Here is a 10833-nt window from a genome sequence, read left to right on the forward strand (position 1 = left end):
AAGGAATACGCTTGGAATACGAAAAACCAGGAGATTCTTCAGAGAATTGAAGAGAGCGAGCGTATTGATGCTTTTATGAGAGAATTTACATTAATCATTTAGTGTGTACATACATTAGCTAATGGACGACAATCGGGACGTTGTTGAAACTAAATATCTGTTATTTTGTAACGAGTGGACAGAACGAAATGAATTAAACGTTAGTTTGCGAGAGAGACCCGTCATTTTATCTCATATGCAAAAGAAATATCTATTCACGAATTTTATTTAAAACACAACAAACTCAAAATTTGATATATTACGTGGCTCAGAGCTCGATTCAATTCCACCAAGATGTAAGATTAACATAAATCTTAGTTTAATTTACTCTACACTGGAAGAAAGAATTGGCTGAATAGCATTTTTAATTGCAGCAGCCAATTAAAAGTGCTGTGCCATATTTTATCATCTAATTTACTGCAGCAGCCAATTTTTTATTTCGTATAAGTGTATCTTCTTCTAATTCTAAGAATTTGAAAAAGATAGACAGTAAGTTAAATCGAGATTAAAGTTAGTCTTACATTAGTGGAACTGGTCCTTGATGATTATATATTTAAAAGATCTCGGCACAACATGGGCGATCATTTTCATGGAAGGAATTTATTTAGAATTCTTCGAAGGCAGTTACAGTTATTAATGTTATATAAAATGTATTTAATATACTTTTATCAATATATTGGTAAAAGTTTAACTTTAGTTTTGGTTCAACTTCCTACCTATTCTTCATATACTTCTTTCTATATCTATTCTTCATTGTTTTTTCATTCTTATAACTAGAAGAGTTATAAGTTTAGTTAAACCGAGATTAAAATAGAAATGGGCATAAATGAAGTCGGCCGAATTGTGGAGTCCTTTATTATAATATCTATTTTTATTCATATTATATCTATATTTTGTACACACACACATATGCAGAGTGTTCGGTGAAAACAAAAGAGATCAATTCCCACAACTATATACAATATATTTTAAGACAAAAATTCTATCAAAATGTCGAAGGTATACATATATAATAGCTTTTTAATTGTAAGCATTTAAAATTAGTGAATCATACCGCCTAAAGTTCGCGCGATTGGATTTTCCATTCCAATCGCGCGAACCCGATTACCCATCGTGAATGGGTATCTAAATCTATCGATAATTTTCTCGGAAGAGCCGCGTTTCTCCGTCGTGCCGGATGAAGGATAATTTTCGCTACGGATCCACGAGAGGAAGAGTATCGTTCGCCGATCTCGGGAGACGGGATCGAGCGATGCGCAGCATGCACTCAACATCGAACGCTGAATGTTATTTCTGTAACGCCCGAAATAGGGTTCGCACCGAAGAGACGACTCCCTTTCCTTCTCCACGCTCCGTTTCCTCGTCTCGCTCGCTCGTGCGTTTCTACCGGAGCGGTTGGCTCTCATTGAGACGTAATAACCGGGTCGTAAGCTTATTAACCTTTCGTACGGATATCTCGATCTCTTTTTTTTTTTTTTATTTAGTTAAATCCTCACATTAATATTGTATTTGATTTATTAAAAGATTCAAGAGAGATATCCGCTCGACGAGAACAGATGGGAAAAAGTACGTCGGTTTTCACGCGCGAGACATTGATTGATAATCGCAGGCATCGGCAATTATTAGCTTATTATGGATCCTCTTGCGAATTATCGATCGTCCATTATCGCGTCGTAGACGACCCGCGATGCGGATCTTGCTTTGTGCGCCCATCGACTTTATATAATTATCTAATTATCATGCACCAATTTCACGCTAATTGATAGTTTTCGATAATGTCTCATGTTATCGGCGCATGATTCTTATCTTCACCGAGAAGGACACTTTCTCGAACGCACCAAGCACGGTAACTCGTCTTATCTTTCGTGCCTGCATAAATTTGCATGAATCGTTAAAATTGTTGTTATTATTCTGCTTTACGTGTTTATTTGAGATTACACTAAATTATGTTTCTTTAGGATAAATGGGAAATGTAGGGTGTTAGACTCTCTCTCCTTTGTAGCTTTTCCTTCCACTGCACTTCAGCATTTAGACACGCCTCAATCGCATATATTAAAATCTCGATATTTTTGAAAAAAAATCAAGAAACGGGCGAGCACTGGGCTAAAGAAGACGCGGATGATTCATCGTCTAAACTTATCCGTCTTTATTTACCGGGATCCAACAATGAAACTGGATATCTCGTGGAACAAGTCTTTTTTCATACGATCGTACAAGCCAAATTTAGTGCTTTGTGCGTAAAACTAAGTGATATATATCTATGTATGAGAGTATTATATATCTCTATATTTATCTATCCATATATACTATTATATAATGTATGCACATGCTGATATTTGTATACAAATCGTTCGGAAAACGCGACGATTAGTAAGTGATCTCTGATTCTTCCGTTCCTATATAATGTCTCTTTCGTTCACTTTGAACATTTTTTTAGAATTAATCCTTCAGAGCTACTCTCATTATGACGCACCTGAGCTTTTCCATTTTACATGCTACAATTTTTTTATTTATAAAGATATATACATATGTTTGTTATTGTTATATTCCTTAATGTCTGGCTTTTGAATTGAGAAAAATTTGTTATATGTTCATTTTTATGCGATATATATATTTCACAATTCCTACTAATTTTCCTATTGAAAGGAAAAATTGACTGCTGCAGCAAATTAGATGGTAAAATATGGCATAGCATTTTTAATTGGCTGCAACAGTCAATTTTTAGTTGCAGCAGCCAATTTTTTTGGTTGCGTTAGCCTGTATGCAATGTCAGTATAGGATTTTGATGAAACTAACGCAATCAAAAATTGACTGCTTCAACCAATTAAAAATACTATACCACATTCAGCTAATCTTTTCTTTCAGTGTAGTATGATAAATTCGTGACAAAACGGTGTAGAGTGGTATCGGAAGGTTACATTTTCTTTGACGAACGCATTGATTGCATGAAAGTGGGCAATAAATTTAACGGATTTTTCCATATAAATTGCAGTTCAACTTTGTCGGGAGGATTCTGGGGCCACGGGGCATGACCGCAAAACAATTGGAACAAGAGACAGGATGCAAAATAATGGTGCGCGGGAAAGGATCGATGAGGGATAAGAAAAAGGTAAGAAAGGGCTGAAATTTTTATTGAACTTATATTTGTTGCTGAAAATATTTGTTGTGCGACAGAAATGAAATTTCCTTGAGAAAAGTTTTCTTCTCAAAGTGAGCTAATTTAGAAATTTTTATCGATGCGCGGTATTTAAATGTCGCGGAGGAACATATGAGTATTATGCTCGTTAACGGCAACAAACGCCTGAAATTAAATAACAGTCATAAACGACAGCTGTTATAATAATGGTCGATTCTACTAATCATAGGTCTGTTCGCCTCTTAATCGCACTTTATTACACTTCTCGTTTAAGAAGAATGTTGTGAGCGCAGATATGATTGAAGTAATATGAGTTATAGCTAAATAATATATTTTTTAATCAATATCGGAGAATTAATACAGGCTATAAATAATGAATGCTTGCGATTAATATTGGGGGATCTTCCCAGAGACAATGACAAGTGGGAATTAACTATGAGTGATTCATGTAGAGCATTAAACCAAGCGTCATATTTTTTTCAAGCTGCACGTGGTACGCGAGCGAAATGCTTTCTCGTAAGTATAAGTATACAGTAGAAACAAACTCAGTATGCAATTTGATGTGAATTTGATGTGTATCTATTGCTTTCTCACGCAGATCAACGTAAACGTCAAGTTTCTTTATCAATCATTATCATTGCCGTTCATTTGGTTAACAAAAGCCCGCGATAAAAGTTTACATCGATGCTTCGTTAATTAAAGAATTCGCCTGGATGTAGGAATATACGTGTATAGAGAGTGTGAAATTTATAATCGCGCGATTCTCCTCTATTCTATTCTATTCCTATTGTCAGAAAAATCACGCACGAATCTTTATATTATAATTTGTATATAGTATTTAATATACATTATTCAGATATTTATATATATTTTTTTAAATAGTACGAGTGATAATTTTTTTATGTAAACTCTGTGAACTTAAGTTCGTATGTATGTATGGACAAATGCTTGTGTGCATATAACAAGTTGCGCGCCGTGTTGATTAACCAGGAGGAACAAAATCGGGGCAAGCCGAATTGGGAGCACCTGACGGACGAGTTACACGTGTTGCTCACTGTCGAGGACACCGAGAATCGTGCCACACTGAAGCTCGCCCGAGCTGTCGAGGAAGTCAAGAAGCTACTCGTGCCCGTGGTGAGAAAGTTCCAATTGTATACTCTTCCCCTCCTACATATGATAATAAGCCCCGTGCACTGTAAGAACGCGAGAACAGAGATCTCACCGGGAGAGTTTCCCACATGTTTTTTTTTTTTTCTTCTCTTTCCTCTCTAGTCTTGCGAATCGAAACCCGAGAACTCGAAGGAAACCTAAGAAAAAAAGAAAATTTTTCGACAAAATTACGAAAAAAATTATTTCACTGAGAAAAATTATATCATACTAAACATTTTATTTGAATAGTACCAACTAAATACATTTACTTGCAGCAAATAAATGTATTCAATAGAAAGAGATAGTTAAATCCAATTAATGGTTCTTGTACCAAATAAATATATCTTTATATTTAGTGCGCTTTTAGTTGGTATTATTCAAACAAATCGTTTGTTAAAATTTTAGAACATTTTTTTCAGTGTACGTTATTTTCTTTGCAAGTCGAAACGATGTATTATAATCGAGTTGTCGTAGCTGGAAACACACGCCACTTCCGTGAGTGACCTCGCGTACGTGCGCGCGTACGTCGGCGTTTTCATATGTAAATGGAAAAGATCTGTACAACAATGTCGAGCTTCCCCCATCCTTTCCTAGGATAATTATCGCTGCACCTCCGGTGGTGGATTCTGACGGTAATGTCGATTGTTAGCAGGCTGACGGCGAGGATGAGCTAAAGAAGAGGCAGCTAATGGAACTCGCCATTATCAATGGGACTTACCGGGACTCGAACACAAAGGTTGCCGCCGCGGCAGGTACCGTTCGTAGAACTTGTATTATTATACGCCTTTAAAACCCGCTCGGGATCGTGTTCTCCGCGAGATCGGGAATTGCAGAGATTTACTTAAAGATGCGGTCGATTCACAAAATAAGCTTTCTAATGAGAGATCTGTTTATAGTATTTTATTGTAATCCTAATTTACCTCATCGTATTAAAACGGCGTACAATAATCGTTGTATGACAGTTAATGATAACGACAGTGTAATGGACTAATGTTAATCGTCGTCATTAGTGACTAATCTAATGGAATAATAATTCTTGCGAGGTAACGCGGCTGCGTTTTCTAAATTGAGAATTCCTAGTATACCAGTTGTCGGAAAAGTTCGGGAGAACGCGCTTGAATAATCAGTTGTAGATATTAATGGTTATGATTCTGGCTAGTCAAAAATAAGAAATTGTAAGCCAAGTATTCTTCTTTGGCTAGTATAAATTTGTTTCTTTTTTCGCAATGTTTTTATTGTTTTATTTTTTCGGAACTACAATAGTTTAGTCAGTCGCTTCGGATTGCATTAGATAAGTGGAAGGCACCTCAAGGAAGATTTCGGAGAAACTTGAGAGATTAGATAATACGTTCAGATTATGCGTGACATCGAAATCGAGGTCGACTTATGAATGAAGATGATGTGACAAAAAGATTTGAAGAAACTGATCTTTTTGTCACGCTTTACATTCTTTTGATAAATTCCGTATATAATTTGCTCGATAGAGAAATCTATTTCATATAATTTGTCAATAATATATTCTTATGTTATGTATATCTATTGTAATCCGCTCGAATTTAAAGTTTCTCCTCGAAATTCTTTTTTCACTCCTGAATTTTTCCGACGCAGCGGTTGTTCCAAATAATGTGGTCGTAACACCCGGATTAGAGACCCTCTAATAAAAGTCTGGACACGAGAAAGCCACTTTTGATTGATGTTTTAACAATTCTTGAAAGAGAAAAAGAGAGAGAAATAGATAGAACATAGAACAGAATGAAAAAGAGAAAGAAATAACAAATGTATGTCATCGCAATAAAAAAAAAATCATGAAAGTTAACATTGAATGGAAATTTTATAAAAGAATAAATAGGATTGTAAGATTAAATACAAACGTTTCATATACATTTATATATTAAACTACGGTAATCAAAACTAATTACCGTAATTTAATATACAAATGTATGCGCAACAACATTGAGTCTTTAGTATAAAATAAACAACTTAATTCTAATTGCGTATACATTTGTATATTAAACTACGGTAATCAGTTTTCATTTAACATTCCAGTTTTATTTTTCGATTCAGATAAAGTATTCCGTCAGATATTAAATATATATACGTTGATAATTTTTATCTTTGTACACCATTTAAGAAGTTTCATGACATGACATCGCACTAATAAATTGTTTATCAGTTTGATATCTCCGCTGTGTTAATGTGTGCGCAATAAATAGTACTAATTTATTAATTGTATGTATACTGAAAATGACTCCGACAAAGAGTGTCGTCGAAACGTCTGTATTTAGTTTTAATCATTATATTCTTTTACACGCTTCCCATTCAGTTGGATTTCATGCGCCTTATTGTGATGATTTATTTTATTTGGAGCCTTTGTATTCATATATCTATTATTTCACGCATGTCCTTCTCTCTCGCCGATTTTTATCAAAACTACTATCCTACTTACAAAACTGCGACTCCAGACTCTTATTAGAGGATCTCTAGTACCGACCGCTTCGTTGAAAGCGAGAAACCAGCTATTCAGCATCATTTGATGTTGCAGCCTGTGACGAGGAGTGGCGGCGGGTAGCCGCCGCCGCGGCGGAGACGCAACGCCTGTTGCCGGGGCTAGCGACGCCGATGCGGACTCCGAGCGCGCCTCTGGGCGCGCCCCTGATCCTGTCGCCGCGGATATCAGTGCCGACGACCGCCGCGTCCTTGCTGAACGGCTCCGGGCCACCCGGCTCGCTTCTATCTGCCGGTGATCCCCACGGGCTCATCTACACGCCGTACGCGGATTACGCCAACTATGCCGCCCTGGCCGCATCGCCGTTGCTCACCGAGTACGCCACTGCTGATCATTCTGGTGGGTTGTTTGCTCGTTGATCGCTCCCGTTGCCGTGTCTTTCCCGCGGCACGAGAGAAACGGAGGCGGCCAAAACGAACGGCCTCTCTTCTCTATGACACGAGAATAACGGGGCTTTTTATACGCGGAAATGTTTTTTTTTTTTAATTTTTTTTTTTAATTTTTCAAGAGAGATATGCGTGCGCGACAAGAAGGATGAAGCTGTGCGCTTTTATTATTTTTATTAATATTATTATTATTATTATTATTAGACCGCATGCGGCACGTCTCTGACGATTGGTGATTCTCTCTGTTCCTCGATGCTTCCAATAATGTTTGATCATTCTTTTTCCTGTTCTTGAAATTCCTGTTCGTGAATCTTAAGAGATTAGACGAGGAGTGAATGAGATTAACGAGAAGAAATGTTTTCCTTTTGAAAAGCTGATTATTATATGGTTTTTTATTGTTATCAATATTGTACGTATAAATATTTTGACGAGGCTGTAAAAGGTTGCTCGTCTAATCTCAGTGCCACAATTTTTATGCATCACATGAAAATTAATTATCACAGGAAAATGGAACGAAATTGAATGCAATGTACCGACAGCGTTGAGCTTCAGGAAAAGTGAACATGCATAGAAAAGTCACCAATCGACACGTAGCACGTATACAATCACGTAAATTTGTAAGACAATAATTGTTAATTACGAGCCGATTGCTCTTATAGTTGTTAATTATTATCCACATTGCATTATCATAATTATCATCTTTTATCGTCGCGTCATTACATCCGTTATCACCGTCATTATCATCCTCATCGTCATCATCGTAGCAGTTAGCGAGTATTTTTTGCGAGAATAGATTAGGATTATAGAACACAACCGAAATCAGTCATTTACTAGTCGCGTTCAGTTCAGATATTTTATAATTACGTGAAAGCCTTAGCGCGCGTGTAATGTATATGCACCGCCTTCGAAATAATTGTGTCACGAAGATTCAGGGTTATCAATAGCGATAGAAAAGAAGTGGCAGGAATGTGAGCACAGAACGACTTAGACCGTGTTTCGGTGAGTTTTGATCAGAAACTGTAGGTATTAGGCATAGGAGGAGATGGGGCAGACGCGTAGGTACTCGTCGTGTGTGCTGTATCGCGTGTGAATGTAGCTATACTAGTCTGAAAGTTTTTCTTTCTTTCTTTCTTTCTTTTTACCGATATTGCGCCGTTCACCAGTAGCTACGTGTTTGCCGCTTGGAATGCATCTTTTCTTCTCGAGCCGCCTTCAGGATAACTGCACGGTGCAATTTTTGCTCGGTAAAGAAGGATAAAAAATATTCTCTCCGGTTTAAATGAGATTTCTTCTATTTCCTTCTCTTTTGAAATATTACGTACTATTCTCGAAAATTTGTAGATTAATCTGCTAGATTTGTAAGAAACGTATACTGAGAAAAGCTGGTTGAAAATGGACGAACTAGATTAATCAGATTTCCGGTTATCTCAAATAGAATTCTAGGTAAAGTTAACCAGAGAATTCCGATTCGTTTATTTTTAACCAGAATTCCAATTATCCAACCAGACATTTTTCTCGGTATAGAAAGTGTCTTGAAAAAAAAAAAATGAATCTCTTATAACATACGAAAAATGTAACTTTGACTGTTCGAAATTGATAACGTGGAATTTAGCAGACGAATGAATTATCTTCGTTGGATTTTACATTAATTTTTAGTGAAAAATATTGTTTGAAATTGGAATTCGCTCTTCAAACTGATACCTTTATCTTTCCAAATGTCTCTGCAACTTATCAACTGGATATAGTATACTTTTGTCTTCTCACAGATCGGGCAAATCTCTCGCCGTGCAACGTAGACGTAGTCCAAGAAGATCACGGGAGACAATCGCGTTAAACTTGATCGCGTCGAGAATTACGGCGAAACGTTAGCCAGGGACAGTCCCGCGGAGTCTCGTCTTCTCAGAAAGGAAAGGAGAAAAAGAAAAACACGTCGAGATATTTCGGATACGCGAGAAATCCCATCCCAGTCCTCCTCACCAGTATCCAAAGTACTTCCCGTCGAGTGGTACGAGTTTACTGACTCACTGACGCACACCATGTTCGATTCCGGGCTCGTTTAGAAGTCGAATACCCGTCCAGGAATAATACTTCTGGACCGCGTGTTCTTCGCCGCGACACAGGGAAGATCGGTGCGTCTTTCTTCCTTCGATACAAAGGCATCCAGTTACCCGGTGAATGCTCGCGCATTCGCGCATCTTTTAATGTAAGCCGTAAAGGAATGTTCAATAAGTCCTTTATACATACATATACATGTACATGTACGTATATCTCATGTTAGATTTTTTTTCCTTACGATCGATGGGAGACCCGTAACGCGCTGTCGCGCATTACTCAATGCAGTAATCAAAGGCCATTCTTGTTGTAGCTATTTTTACAGATATATGTACGTGTGTACGCACGTAAGTAAATAGATTTCAGAGAATATATTATATATTTATTGAAGTAGACGATATTAAAGTTGCATAATATAGATTTTGTTTTTCCCTAAGCTTGTCTTACAGTTCGATTTGATAGCTTCAACGATGGGAAGGGACACGTATCGTCGTCAGAAACGTTTCTTCTATTCGTTAAAGATAATAATCGACCGTTTTAATCAACTATCTATCAGGATGGTGATGGTACATTAATCGAACTTTAGCCCGTGTTCTCTTTTTATTTTCTTCCTTTTTTCATCTCGCGATCATATTTGTTACGCTTGGCTTAAATTACAGTTTTAACAACGTTCGCAACTACAAAGTACCACTAGAATCCCAATCGAATCCCTCGGGTTAACACGCTAACTAAACAACTAATAACTCGATCCGTCCGCCTCTCCTATAAAACTTACTCCACATTGTATCTACTTATTTTCCCTTTTGTCTTCTCTCCCGCCTCCGGATGAAAACCATACCTCTAATTACGTAACTCTTTGACGATTCTAGCGAAGTAATTACGCGAAGCGCGGCGATAGTTATCTCAAGAGAAAAAAAAACCAGGAAAGAAGAAGAGTACTCGATTGTGAGACTTCCGAGGCAGTAGCTTTATCTTTTTTTTTTCCTTCTCTGCTCACGCGAGAAGATGTAATCGCTGAGTTTTCACAGCTTGAAATCGAATCGGTCGAGATGATTGTCGTCGATCATACGATAGCAATCGAATTAGTGATCAATTTAGCGAGGACTCATCGGTTAATAAACATAAATTGGATCTATCGCGCGACACGCCATACGATGGCTGGTGATAGGTAGCCTTATAATGTAATGTATGTAGGATTCTCTTTCTTTAGGCAGGCAATATATAGGTGGAGGGAGAATATTACCCAGGGACCAAACAATATTTTGAGGACTGATGGTTCTAGCGTTTACTTGTAGTGAGTCCAGACGATACGGATAAGACTCTATGCGTTGAAAAAGTACTTCCTCTCTTTTTTTGTTTTCTTATCGCGCGTTTACGCCCCCTCCCCCCCCCCGCTCCTCCCTTCGCAAAAGAGCAAACAGAGGAGAATCGAATAATGATTTTAGCGCACGTATTTATACAGATTATCTTATAGACACGCAATACTCTTTTTGATGGCATAGTCTTTAAGTAATATTTAAATATTTAAATATGCAAAAATCGTATATGTATATATATATATATAT

The 10833-nt window shown here is 37.3% G+C and overlaps 1 protein-coding gene across 4 annotated transcripts in view; it reads left to right on the forward strand.

Moving 5' to 3' along the window:
• LOC108748699 (protein held out wings) overlaps window positions 1–10833 on the forward strand; it is a 49417-nt gene that overhangs the window by 27666 nt on the left and 10918 nt on the right. Inside the window, exons 3-6 of one of the 4 annotated variants that reach the window (XM_018486977.1) lie at window positions 3032–3148; window positions 4166–4309; window positions 4974–5076; window positions 6867–7169. In XM_018486977.1, coding sequence (XP_018342479.1) covers window positions 3032–3148; window positions 4166–4309; window positions 4974–5076; window positions 6867–7169 — 667 coding nt within the window. Of the gene's footprint in view, window positions 1–3031; window positions 3149–4165; window positions 4310–4973; window positions 5077–6866; window positions 7190–10833 lie in introns of those variants that run through there. The other 3 variants (XM_018486978.1, XM_018486979.1, XM_018486980.1) reach the window with 3 other exon arrangements.

Source organism: Trachymyrmex septentrionalis, unplaced genomic scaffold (assembly GCF_001594115.1).
Source record: "Trachymyrmex septentrionalis isolate Tsep2-gDNA-1 unplaced genomic scaffold, Tsep1.0 scaffold24, whole genome shotgun sequence".
Taxonomy (NCBI): Eukaryota; Metazoa; Arthropoda; class Insecta; order Hymenoptera; family Formicidae; genus Trachymyrmex; species Trachymyrmex septentrionalis.